The sequence below is a fragment of the Nicotiana tabacum genome, chromosome 4 (genome assembly GCF_000715075.1).
Source record: "Nicotiana tabacum cultivar K326 chromosome 4, ASM71507v2, whole genome shotgun sequence".
Classification (NCBI taxonomy): domain Eukaryota; kingdom Viridiplantae; phylum Streptophyta; class Magnoliopsida; order Solanales; family Solanaceae; genus Nicotiana; species Nicotiana tabacum.
The window spans coordinates 121,582,187-121,596,992 of record NC_134083.1 but is presented as its reverse complement, the minus strand read 5'-3'; the positions used below and the strand labels follow the sequence as shown (position 1 = coordinate 121,596,992).

Below are 14,806 nucleotides of genomic sequence, written 5' to 3'. Positions count from 1 at the left end.
CCTGCAATAATCCACCGGGCTTTTGATGCTCAATCTTAACGTGCTAACAGTTAGGGCACTGAGCAACAAACTCTGCTATATCCTTTTTCATTCCATCCCACCAATATACTTCCCTGATATCACGATACATCTTTGTTGCTCCTGGATGGATAGAATAACGGGAATAATGAGTTTCTCCCATACCCTGCCGATGCATCCCTGCAACATTAGGGACACATAATCGTCCTCGATATTTGAGGACCCCATCTTCTGTAATCTCAAATGATGTCTTCTCTTTCTGAGGGGTGGTATCCCTATAATGAACTAACACAGGATCCTCGTACTGGCATTTCTTCACTTCAGTTACTAAAAAGGATGTTGTTGTATCCTAAATAGAAATTCCAATATCACCTGAGTCCAGTAACCGAACTCCAATACTAGCTAACTGATGAATCTTATGGGCTATTCCCCTCTTCCCTGGCTGTAAATATTACAGGCTACCCATAGATCTATGGCTGAGGGTGTCGGCTACCATGTTCGCCTTCCCCGGATGGTATAAAATATCAACGTCATAATCTTTAAGTAGCTCCAACCATATCCTTTGATATAAATTCAATTCCTTTTTCTTGAAGATATACTGGAGGCTCTTATGATCCGTATTGATATCAACATGAATGCCATACAAATAGTGCCTCCACATTTTTAGTGCATGAATCACTGCGGCTAACTCTAAATCGTGGGTCGGGTAATTCTTCTCATGCTTTCTTAGTTATCTAGAAGCATAAGCTACAACCTTACCATGCTGCATCAGTACACAACCCAATCCAACGCCTGAAGCGTCACAATAGATAACATAACCATCAGTCCCCTTTGGGAGCGTTAGAACCAGTGCTGAAGTTAATCTGTCCTTCAATGCCTGAAAACTCCATTCGCAAGCATTATTCCATTGAAACTTCGCTCCCTTCTGAGTCAAATTTGTCAGAGGTGCTGAAAGGGAAGAAAATCCCTCTACAAATCTCATGTAATAACCTGCCAAACCGAGAAAACTACGAACCTCCGTTGGTGTCGTGGGTCTAGTCCAAGTCTTTACTGCTTCAATCTTTTGTGTATCAACCCGGATACCTTCACCCGAAATTATATGCCCAAGGAAAGCTACAGAGTTCAACCATAATTCACATTTAGAGAATTTTGCATACAACTTCTCTTTTTGTAGAACTCTGAGCACAATATGCAAATGATCTGTATGATTACCCTCTAAACGATAATATACCAATATGTCGTCAATAAATACAATTACGAACAGATCTAAAAAGGGTCAGAACACATGGTTCATTAAGTCCATGAATATTGCTGGGGCATTGGTCAAACTGAACGACATAACACGAAACTCAAAGTGCCCGTATCTGGTCCTGAATGCTGTCTTCTGAATATCTTTCTCCTTAACCCTTACCTGATGGTACCCGGACCTCAAGTCTATCTTTGAGAAACACTTGGCACCTCCCAACTGATCAAATAAATCATCAATCCTCGGGAGTGGGTACTTATTCTTGATTGTCACTTTATTCAACTGTCTATAATCAATACACATCCGTAAGGAACCATCTTTCTTCCTCCCAATTAACACTGGTGCTCCCCACGGTGATGTACTATGTTTGATAAAGCCTTTTTCAGGCAAGTCCTTTAGTTATTCTTTCAACTCTTTCAACTCTGCGGGGGCCGTTCAATAGGGAGGAATATATATTGGATGAGTATCTAGTAGTAGGTCAATAGCAAACTCAATTTCTTGCTCTAGCGGAAGACCCAGAAGCTCATCGGGAAACTCATTAACCGCATGGATGGATTGGATGGTTGGTGACTCTACTTCCACATCACGAACCTAAACTAAGTGATAAATATAGCCCTTTCTAATCATATTTCTTGCCTTGAGATAGGAAATAAATTTACCTCTCGGCGATGCCTTATTACCTTTCCATTCCCGCACAGGCTCCCCTAGAAATTGGAATCGGACCATCTTTGATCTGCAATCAACGTTGGCATGACAAGAAGCCAACCAATCCATACCCATTATAACATCAAATTCTACCATATCTAACTCGATTAAGTCCGCTACAGTAGATCGACTATGAACTACTATTATACAACCTCTATATACTCGCTTAGCTATCACTGAGTCCCCAACAGGTGTAGACACCTCAAAAGGTTTAACCAATTCAGGTTTTATTCCAAACTTACTAGCAACCAACGGAGTAACATATGAAAAGATGGAACTTGGGTCAATCAGTGCATATACATCATATGAGGAGACTGATAATATACCTATAACAACATCAGGCGATAACTCCTGATCCAGTCATCCTGCCAACACATAAATGCAGTTCTGAGGATCGCTCGAGCTAGATGCTCCGCCTACGCCTCTACCACGACTCATTGGTGCTTGTAAACCTTGCCTAGGGGGGCGTACTGATGATAACGAACCAGCTACAGATCCCGCTAGCTGAGCTATGCTTGCATCACCTCTCGTCGGATAATCCCTCATAACGTGGCCCGGATAACCACAAGTATAACAAAAAGCCAACCCCATACGGCACTGCCCGGCATGCTGCTTACCACACTGAGCGCATCGTGGCAATGGTGGCCTCATTTGACTTGACTCACCCCTATACTGAGAACCTGAGGCCCTGAATATGTGAAACGATCAAATCTCATACCGACTAACCGAGGGGGCGCGCTAGCTGATGGCTGGGCTGGATACCTTGGGTATTGTTGTCTCTGACCACCTCAAAACTCACCAGAAGGATCCGAAGACCTCGCTCTCTTATTCTGCGCTCTATCATGCTCACGATCGGCTCTCTACTTCTGCTTACGCTCCTCTACACCCTGAGCATATGCCTGAATACGAGAAATATCCATGTCTGACTAAAGTGAGACCGACATATAATCGTTAAGAAAGTGAGGCTCTAACCCCATCACAAACCGGTGAACCCGATCCTCCATCTTAGATATAATAGTGGGAGGATACCTAGACAACGAATCAAACTGAAGACTGTACTCCCGAACACTCATGTTACCCTACCGAAGGGTCAAGAACCTATCAATTCTAACCCATCTAAGCTCTGGTGGCAGATAATGTCGAAGAAAAGCTTCTGTAAACTACTGCCATACTACTGGAGGGGCATCCTCACCTCTAGACAATTCCCAAGACTCGTACCAATTTACTGCAACATCTTGGATTCTATAAGAAGCTAGCACAACTAACTCAGTCGCAGTGGCATTCATTACCCTCAAAGTCCTTTGCATTCTATCAATAAATACTTGAGGGTCCCCATTTGGATCTACCCCAGTGAATACCGGAGGTCCAAATTAATGAAATCACAAACCCTCGCACTGACGGGCCTATCTGCATGACCAATACCTACTTCGTGATGCCGAGCCTATGCGGATACTAATCGAGTTAATAGCTGAATAGCATCTCTCATCTCCTGACCCAGTGCATCTGGCTAATGGCTGAACGTACAAGGGCGGGTGCTGCAGTAGGTGCCCGTCGGAGCCCTTCCGGAGAGGGCAGGGTATGTGAAGTCTGAGATGGAATCTCACTATGAGACTTTCCCCGAGCCCTGGTAACTCGTGGCGCTCGACTAGTAGTCTCACCAGCCACAGACTTTCCCTTCTGGGTGGTTGTAGTCTTCGGAGGCATCGCTAAAAACGTAACATATCATTAGGAACATGAATTATTATATCGCACGATCTAAGATAAGAAGAGAGGATAACATCCTATATGTCTTGTAGCCTCCTGTCTATAAGTGTGGTGCACAACAAACCCATAAATAAGACTCTACTAGACACTGTCTGTAGACAACCCTAGGACATAACGGCTCTGATACCACTTTTGTGAAGACCCAAACCGATGGGCCGCGACGGGTGTCCGAGTCCTACCTGCCGAGAACCCCTGAGCATGCGACTAATATATGAACATGAATAAGATCTGCTGAATTACGAGAATAACATACATAAGGGAAACCTGTCAAAAAGACATATATACATATACATGCGAAATACAGTGTGGCGAGCTGGCAAGGCTGCTATAGACAACTATATACCAAAACTGGAAGCCAACAAGGCCACATACTATCCAACTATACATAACTATCTACAGACCTCTAATAGAATATACAACTATACAAGGATGGGATTGGGCCATGTCATACCCATACATGTATACAAGCATATCATACCAAAATCAAAAGCAGCTCCAGATCAAATGGAGCACGCCAACTCTTGCTGATCAAGGATCCTAAGGAAGGGGGCCGTCAGCTTGTTTACCTGCACCTGCGTGCATGAAACGCAGACCCCGGGAAATAGGCGTCAGTACAAATAATGTAATGAGTATGTAAGGCATGCAAATCAGTACATAGATGAAACATGGAATAAAGAATTCTGATTGTAAGTCTAAATAACTTTGTAAATCCTGAAACATTTATAACGTCATGAACGTGCGTGTAAATGTCGTGTCATGCATAGGTATAGGTGTACATAACATCATCAAGCCTCTGAGGGAATCCCATCATATCATCTCGGCCACTGTGGCAACATCATCAACGTATGCCAGCTGATCAGGTGGTGGTGCGTATATAATGCCATAACATTTTCCCATATCCCATATACATATAATATACATATATATGCGTATATAATGCCATCTAGTCATGGGTTAATGTACATGTATAAATGCATGAAATCCATAAGAAATACATTAATAAGATTTCTCGGAATGTCATAAAAATCAATATGCCTTTCGGATAAACTTTATGAAATACGTATTTTTCTGAGACACATGAACAAAAGATATAATAATAATTCACATGGGGAATAAAGAATATAGAGTACATAAATGTCATAAAGGTCGGGACAGGACCCCGCCATACCAATCAATACATGTCCAAATCATACTGACCAAATAGGCAAATTCGGAGCAAGTGGAGTGCACCAACACCTTCCACTAAATTGATAGGCTACTAGGAGGACTGTCGACCTATCTATCGGGACCTGCGGGCATGAAACGCAGTGTCCCCAGGCAAAAGGGACGTTGGTACAAATAAAGTACCGAGTATGTAAGGCATAAATGAAACATGGTGTAAAGAACTCAACATGTAAGTCTAAATATCTCTGTGAATCGTGAAACATTTATAATGTCATGCATATGCGTGTAAATGTCATTCCATGCATAGGTATATGAGTACATAACATCATCAAGCCTCTAAGGGCATCCCATCATATCATCTCGGCCTTTGTGGGCGAAATCATCAACGTATACTAGCTGATTAGGTGGTGATGCGTATATAATGCCATAACCTTTCCCCATAACCCATATACATATAATATACGCATATATAACGCCATCTAGTCATGGGTCAATGTACATATATAAATGAATGAAATGCATGATAAGTAAGTCAATAAGATTTCTCGGAATATCATAAAATTATTATGCCTTCGATTAATATCATGAAATAAACTTTATCAACATACGTATTTTCTGAGACCCATGAACAGACGATAGAATAATAGGACACATGGGGAATCAAGAACATAGGAACCCGTAGTATTTTTAAGAATAGTGTCATTTGTGAAAGTTGTGTGTTTGCTCGTTTCGTTTGTATCATATGGATCATGCCAAAATAAAAGAAGGGATAGCCTTAACATACCTTTGTCGTTTACCTAACCGACGTCCTTTCATCCCATTAGTACTTCAATCTACAACAAACAATAAGGGACCATTGTTAAGCTTACGAAAGCTAGAAGTCGACACAAATGAGCGACTAGCTCATCTACGCAATTTTGGACATCACCTCCCCTTCCCCTTATTCTTTTCATTTTCCTCAAATCAACAAACAATACCAACATACCAAACTCTGCAAGTGGCAGAAACTGATCCCAAGAACCCCCAAAATCTATAACACAAACACGTAGCATATCATCCAATATCTGAATAGTGCGCTCGGATTGTCTGTCTTCATGAGGGTGAAATGTTGTACTCAATTGTACCTGTGCGCTTAATTCTCGCTGCACTGCTCTCCAAAACTGTGATGTAAAATGCATGCCCCGATCTGAAATGATGGACACTGGCACACCGTGAAGGCGAATAATCTCGTGGATATAAATCTCAGCCAACTGCTCAGAAGACTAAGAAGTACCAACTGGAAATAAATACGCGGACTTGGTCAACCGATTCACAATAACCAAAATGGCATCAAACTTCCTCGAAGTCCGTGGAAGTCTAACTACGAAGTCCATGGTGATATGCTCCCACTTCCACTCCGAGATTTCAAGTTTCTGAAGTAATCCGCCCGGTCTCTGATGCTCGTACTTCCCCTGCTGACAATTTAAATACCGAGCTACAAACCCAACTATATCTTTCTTCATCCTTCTCCACAATAATGTTGCCTCAAGTCCCAGTACATCTTAGCGGCACCTGGATTAATGGAATATCGCAAACTGTGGGCTGCTTCAAGAATCAACTCACGCAGGCCATCTACCTTTGGTATACAAATCCGACCCTGCATCCTCAACATCCCATCATCACCAACAGTAACCTCCTTGGCATCACCGTGCTGAACTTTTTCCTTCAGGACAAGCAAATGGGGATCATCATATTGGAGCTCTCTGATGCGGTCATATAAGGAAGATCGAGAAACCACATAACCTAGAACCCGACTAGGCTCCAAAATATTTAATCTCACGAACTGGGTGGCCAAGGCCTGAACATCAACTACAAAAGGCCTTTCACTAATAGGAATGAATGCAAGGCTACCCATACTCACCGCCTTTATACTCAAGGCATCAGCCATAACATTGGCCTTCCTAGGATCATACAGAATAGTAATATCATAGTCCTTTAGTAGCTCCGACCATCTACGCTGCCTTAAATTTAGATCCTTCTATTTGAACAAGTACTGGAGTCTGCGATGATCTGTAAATACCTCACAAGACACACCATAGAGATAGTGCCTCCAAATCTTCCATGCATAAATGATGGCTGTCAATTCTAAATCATGAACATGGTAGTTCTTTTCATGTGGCTTCAATTGATGCGAAGCATAAGCAATCACTCTACCGTCCTGCATTAAGACACACCCAATACCAATCCGAGAAGCATCACAATACACTGTATAAGAGCCTGAAGCTAAAGGTAAAACAAGAACTGGAGTTATGGTCAAGACAGTCTTAAGTTTCTGAAAGCTCTCGTCACACTCATCTGACCACCTGAATAGGGCACCTTTCTGGGTCAATTTAGTCATGGGCGCCGCAATATACGAGAAGTCCTCCACAAAATGATGATAATAACCGTCCAAGCTAAGAAAACTCCGAATCTTAGTAGCTGAAGATGACTTGGGCCAACTCTTAACTGCCTCTGTCTTCTTTGGATCTACCTAAATCCCCTCACTGGACACCACGTGCCCTAAGAATGCCACCGAACTAAGCCAAAACTCACACTTGGAGAACTTGGCATAAAGTTTCTCCTCCCTCACCCTCTGTAGTACAATACTCAAATGTTATGCATGTTCCTCCTGGCTACGTGAGTACACCAGGTTATCATCAATAAATACTATGATAAACAAATCAAGATACAATTGGAATACACTATTTATCAAGTGCATAAATGCTGCTGGGGCGTTGGGCAGCCTAAAAGACAAAATGAGAAATCCATAGTGACCATAACGGGTTCTGAATGCCGTCTTTAGAATATCCGAATCCCGAATTTTTAACTGATGATGGTAAAATATATCATCAATACGAGGCAAAGGATACTTGTTTTTTATTGTTACTTTGTTCAACTGTCTTTAGTCGATGCACATCCGTATATTACCATCTTTCTTTTTCAAAAATGGAACCGGTGCACCCCAAGGTGACACACTAGGCCTAATAAACCCCTTATCAAGAAGTTCCTGAAGTTGCTCTTTCAATTCAGTTGGTGCCATATGATACAGGGGAAGAGAAAGGGGCTGAGTGCCTGACACCAAATTAATACCGAAATCAGTATCTCTGTCGGGTTGCATACCCGACAGGTCTATAGAAAATACATCCGAAAAGTCTCGCACTACTGGTATAGAATTAATAGTAGGAGTGTCTGCATCAACATCTCTCACAAAGGCCAAATATGACAAACACCCAACCATCCGTTGGGCCTTCAAATAAGAAATTACCCTGCTGGGAACATAATCTAGAGAGCCTCTCCACTCGTCCCTCGGCAACCCCGGTATCGCCAACGTCACAGTTTTTACGTGACAGTCCAGAATTGCATGGCATGTAGACAACCAATCAAAAGATTACATCGAAATCAACCATATTAAGCAATAAAAGAACAACTCTAGTCTCCAGTCCCCCAATAGTTACCACACATGACCTATACACATAGTCCACAATAATAGTATTGCCCGCCGACATAGATACATGAACAGGTAAAACTAAGCACTCACGGGGTATATCCAGATAATGCGCAAAATATGATGATATATACGAATATGTGGAACCAGGGTCAAAATATATAGAGGCTTCCCTGTGGCATACTGAGTCAATACTTATGATCATCGTCTCTGAAGCAACGACATATGGCCTAGCAGGAATAGCATAGAATCTGTCCTAACCACTACCTGATCGACCTCCGTGTCTAGGGAGACCACTGGCTGCCTGAGCCCCACCCCAAGCTAGCTGGGCGGGTGGCGTAGCAGCTTGTGTAGGAGTCGTAACCTGAATCCTCTGCTGGACTGGACCTCGCGAAAGGCGTGGACAATATGTCCTCACATGACCCAGCTCTCCACACTCATAGCAATCCCTCTTGAAGAATGGTGGCAAATTCTAAGGCGGACCTCGAGAACCAGAATAACTACCAGAAGAACCCGGTATAGATGAACCTTGAACTGATGTTGCACGAGATGAACTCTGAGCTGGAAGTGCACTAAGAGAAGATTGACTCGGTTGAGCACCATATGAACTATGGCTAGCTGATGCGCCACGATGAGCTGTACGAGCCATCTAAGCGGGCCTATAAGGTCGACCCCTGTTATGATAAGACTGTCCCCCAGAAGGAACACCGCTGGAATTACCCAAACCACGAGACCTCTTGGCCTCCCTCTCCTCATGCTCCTGAGTACGGATCATTTCTAGCCGTCGAGCACTGTCAACTACCTTGTCGAATTTAGCACCTGCTATATTCCCCAGACTCACAACAAAACGAAACTGCTGGTTGAGGCCATTAATGAACCTCCTGATCTTCTCCCTCTCAGTGGGAACCAACCAAACTGCATGACGAGCCAATTCCAAAAACCACATCTCATAGTGGGTCACAGACAGGTCCTCGTGACGTAAATGCTCGAACTGCCTGCATTGTTTATCTCTGCAGGTCTGTGGCACAAACTTCTTCAGGAATAATACGGAGAACTCATGTCATGAAAGTGGTGCTTCACCAACTAGTCTGCTCCTCTTATAAGTCTCCCACCATCTGAAGGCTGCCCCGGTCAGCTAAAAAGTAGTAAATGAGACCCCACTGGTCTCCAAAATACCTGTTGTATGAAGAATCAACTAGCATTTGTCCAAGAAATCCTGAGCATCCTCTGACTTAGTTCCACTGAATGATGGAGGATGGAGTCTCCCAAACCTCTCTAGTCTCTTCTGCTCCTTGTCATTCATAATAGGACCCACCTGGGCCTGAGAAGTTGCAACCGGCTGGACTGGTAGTGCCTCTGGTATCTGGAGTCCCTGCACTACCTGCTGTGGATTACGGGTGATAGTGGTATGAGTACCTCCCCCGGCCTAGGAAGTGGCTGGTGCGGCCTGAGCTGAAACCACCTGGGCAAGGCCATTGCAAATAGTCAATATTTGGGCTAAAGCCTCTGGAAGGCCTGGAGTCACAATAGGCACAGTTGGTACCTGAGCTAGTCCCGCCGGCTCAACTATATCTGGAACCTGCTCCTGAGCTGGAGCAACTGGTGGTTCTACAGGCACTGCTCCAATTGTTGTACAAGCAACACCTAGACCTCTACCACGACCCCGACTTCTCATGGCCCTAACTGGTGGCTGACCGTCCGATCTGGTAGTACGTGTCCATACCATATGTGAGAGAATAGTATAATAGAAATTTAGTTTTTGGAATCAACAAATTCGCACGACAGAATAAAAGAGAGTGAAAATTTTCCTAAGGGTTCGACAGCCTCTTGAAGATAAGTATAGAGGTCTCTGATACCAACTTGTCATGACCCAAAATTCACATGCCGTGATGGCGCCTATCTCAATACTAGGAAAGCCCATAACCTCAATAAACCACTATAATCTTTCAAGTTTGAAAATAGAATATTTAGATTTAATAGAAAATCCCACAAATACTGATACAAATACACTCCCAAAATCCGATGTCACTGAGTACATGAGCATCTAAATGATCACATAATCTGACTGATAACAATACTGTCTAGAAATATAAAATAACGCAAATAACTGAAAGGGAGGGGAGTCAAGGTCTACGGACGCCAAGCAGCTACCTTGATAGTCTCCAATAGATAAATCCACAAATCTAGCAACTGCCGTATCCGGAAGTACCTACATCTGCACACGAAGTGCAGAGTGTAGTATGAGTAAAACCGACCCAATGTACTCAATAAGTAACAAGACTAACCTTTGGGCTGAAAGTAGTGACGAGCTCAACAGGTACAGTCTAGTATAGAAATAACAATACAGAAATGTAGGCATGCTTTCAAGTTCAACAGTTAATTCAGTGCAAGTAAAATAGATCAATTCTGAATTATATGAGGAATATGACATCTCTATATCTACATGCCAATGTACATGCCATATATGATACAACATAATGAAAATCTCACGTACTCACACTCTCAGAGTACTCAATCACTCAGTACTATACGGGGTAAATCCAGCCCAGGGAAGATCCATCCCTCGATATAATATCAATTGCGCTAACTCTGCGGGTTGCAGATTCCGGAGGGTTCCTTCAACCCAAGCGCTATAATAATAATCCACTTAGGATTGTTGCGGAGTGTAGTCCGACCCCATAACAACAAAGTCAATAAGGCCTGTTGCGGCGTGCAGCCCCGATCCATATAATAATAAATATATATATAAAGCCAATATATCCTGCTGCGGCGTGCAGTTCGATCCCATAAATATCACTCAAAATCTCCAATCTATCGGGCTCACGATGACACGAAACTCGGCTCGACATGATGATATGATGTATCAATGAATGATTATAGATACTGAGATATGATATACAAATGATGGACATGACTGAGTACAAAACTACAATTTAAACATATAATTCAACAGCAACACGACCATGTGGGTCCCAAAAATATCGGCACGTAGTCTAAACATGATCTTTAATACGGGTCTCAGCTCAATTACTCTAACACGTGGGGAACATGTGTATAATGACATAATTCTTTGATTATGCAACTCTACGGAATTTATTTAAGTCACAATTTCTATGGTGCACTCCCACACGCCCGTCACCTAGCATGTGTGTCACCTCCAAAAAATTCATATAACACGTAATTTAGGGATTCATAACCTCAAGACAAAGTTTAAAAGTGTTACTTACCTCAAACCGTGCAAGTTCTTTATTACAATATGCTTTGCCTCGCAAATCGGCCTACGAACGCCTCGAATCTAGTCACAATAATTCGATACAGTCAACACAAATTATAGGAATCAATTCCATATGACAATACTAATTTTCCAACAAAATTCAAAATTCAACTCAAAAATCTTCAGTGGGGCCCACATCTCGATACCCCAAAACAGTTACAGAATTTGAACGACCATTCAACCATAAGTCCTCTACTAAATTTACCAAATTCCAACATCAGCTCGACCTTCAAATCCTCAAATCTTATTTTAAAATCCCTAGGCCCTAATTCTCGAATTACACCTCAAAAACACGTAATCTAGTCAGAATACTCAATCATAATTCAATATTATTGACTAACAATGATCACAAGTGACTTACCTCAAACTTTTTCTGTGGATTCTCTCTGAAAAATCGCTTCAACCCGTGTTTGAAATGTCCAAAAATGAGAATATCTCGGACCCCTCTATTTTTGTACATTGCCTAGTTCTTTTGCTTCTGCGTCATATTTAACCGCATCTGTGGTCCCGCTTTTGCGATGAAGCTTCCGCTTATGCGATTACCTTCGCTGCTGCGGACAAGCAGTACACTTTTGTGAAGAATCTTGGCCCTCCGCATTCCGCTTCTGCCATCAACAAGCCGCTTCTGCAGCTTCGCAGATGCGGAAAAAACTCTGCACTTGCGCGTACTGCCCAGCCCCTCACCAGGCTGCTTCTGCAATGCTCATCTCGCTTCTGCGAGCAAAATTCCGCAGGTGCTATTGCACCAGAAGGCCAAAAATTCTTGATTTTTCCTTAAGTCCAAATTTGATCTGTTAACCATCCGAAACTCACTCGAGGCCCCCGGGACCTCAACCAAATATACCAACAAGTCCTAAAACATTATGCGAACTTAGTCAATGCCTCAAATCACATCAAACAACGCTAAAACCACGGATCTCACCCCAATTCAACCCTAGTAAAAACTAACAAATTCCAACTTCTGCATTCGATGCCGAAACCTATCAAATCAAGTTAGATTGACCTCAAATTTTGCACACAAGTCATAAATGACATAACAAACCTATTCTAATTTTTAGAATTGGATGCTGACCCTGATATCAAAAAGTCAACTCCCAATTAATTTTCTAGACACACTCCTTAGACCAAAATTACCATACATAGCTATTGGAATAATTAAAACTCTATTTTGGAGTCGTTTACACATAAGTCAACATTCGGTCAACCTTTTCAACTTAAGTTTTCATCATTGAGACTAAGTATCTCAATTCATTCTGAAACCTCACCGGACCTGAACCAACTACCTCGGCAAGTCACATAATAACTGTAAAGCATAAAATGAGCACTAAATGGGATAACGAGGCTGTAATACTCAAAATGACTGGCCGGGTCATTATAGTTTGGTCCCGCTTTTTTATGAATTCTTGACCAATCTTGCTAAAGTGCTTGATAGGTACAACGAGACTAATCTTTTACTGAATAGGGAAAAGTGCTATTTTATGGTACGTGAAGGCATAGTGTTGGGGCATAAGGTGTCCAAAGATGGACTGGAAGTTAACAAGGCTAAGGTGGAAGCAATTGGAAAGTTTCCACCGCCTATTTCGGTGGAACAAATTCAACGTTTTGTAGGACATACAGGTTTTAATTGCCGATTCATAAAGGATTTCTCAAAATTTCTTCTCCTTTGTGAAGGTTTTTAGAGATGGATGTGCCGTTCAAGTTAGACGATGCTTGTTTGAAGGCATTCGAGGAGCTGAAAAAGAAGTTAGTGAGTGCACCAATCATAGTGGCTCCTAACTGGAATGGGCCATTCGAGCTGATGTGTGATACCAGTGATGGTGCAATTAGGACCGTATTGGGCCAAAGGACGATCAAAGTATTTCACTCCATCTACTACGAGAGAATGACTGTTACTCCTGCTCAAATAAATTATACTGTGATAGAAAAAGAGTTGCTTACTGTAGTTTGGGTGTTCGATAAATTTTAGGCATACTTGGTTGGTACCAAAGTCATCGTCTACAAAGACCATTCAGCCACCAGGTATTTGTTCGAAAAGAAATATGATAAATAAAGGCTAATACATTGGGTTATACTCTTGCAAGAATTTGATTTGGAGATTCGAGACCGTAAAGGAACAGAGAGTCAAGGGGCCGATCACTTGTCCAGGTTAGAAACTCGGAATCATGTAGATGAGGGAGATATCATCAAGGAAACCTTCCTGGATGAGCAATTGTTGGGCGTTACTAGTGGGGAGATGACACAGTATGCGGATTTTATGAACTATCTAGCAAGTGGAGAAATGTCGCCTGACCTTGAACCTCATGCTAAAAGGAAGTTCTTGCAAGATGTGAGACCATATATGTGGGATGAGCCATTTCTGTTCAAATCATGTTCCGATCAGTTGATGAGAAGATGTGTGCCCGAGTCTAAAATAAATGATATTTCACATGACTATAATGCGTCGCTCTGTGGTGGTCACCATTCGAGTGACAAAATGGCAACCAAGGTGTTGCAATCGGGTTTCTATTGTCCTAGGTTTTTTAAAGATAATCACGAGTTGGTGAGGAAGTGAGATAGAAGCCAGAGAAGGGGAATGATTATAAAAAGGCATGATATTACATGGCATGGTATTATGGAGGTTGAAATTTTCGATGTGTGGGGGATTGGATTCATGGGTCTGTTCCCCTCGTCCAACGGGTACAAGTACATTTTGGTGGCCGTTAACTATGTGTCACCGTGGGTGGAGGCCATTGCTCTTCCTACCAATGATGCCAATGTTGTGGTGAACTTTGTAAAGTAGCATATCTTTACAGGGTCCGACACCTCGAGAGTGTTGATAAGAGATGGAGGCACCCATTTATGTAACAAGATGCTGGATAATCTCTTAGCGGAATACGGGGTCAAATGCAAGGTTGCGATCACCTAACATCCTCACACTAGATGGTCAAGTTGAGGTATCAAATAGAGAGAAAGAAAATTCTTGAGAAGACAGTTAGTGCAAGTAAAAAAGATTGGGCTGCAAAACTTGATGATGCTCTGTGGGCATACCGGACTACCTATAAAACTCCAATCAGAGCCTCTCCTTACAAGTTGGTTTATGGGAAGGCATGCCATTTTCTAGTGGAACTTGAGCACAAGACCTATTGGGAGATAAAGAAGTTGATTTTGATGCAGAATTAGCGGGCGAAAATGG

At 42.4% G+C, this 14,806-nt stretch overlaps 1 protein-coding gene across 1 annotated transcript in view; it reads left to right on the top strand.

Moving 5' to 3' along the window:
• Window positions 1-14,185, top strand: part of LOC142180095 (uncharacterized) — a 58,387-nt gene extending 44,202 nt beyond the window's left edge. The window contains exons 7-9 of the mRNA XM_075251020.1: window positions 13,067-13,198; window positions 13,306-13,573; window positions 13,730-14,185. Of these exons, the coding sequence (XP_075107121.1) occupies window positions 13,067-13,198; window positions 13,306-13,573; window positions 13,730-14,185 (856 nt within the window). The remainder of the gene's footprint in view (window positions 1-13,066; window positions 13,199-13,305; window positions 13,574-13,729) is intronic.
• Window positions 14,186-14,806: the final 621 nt, after the last annotated feature.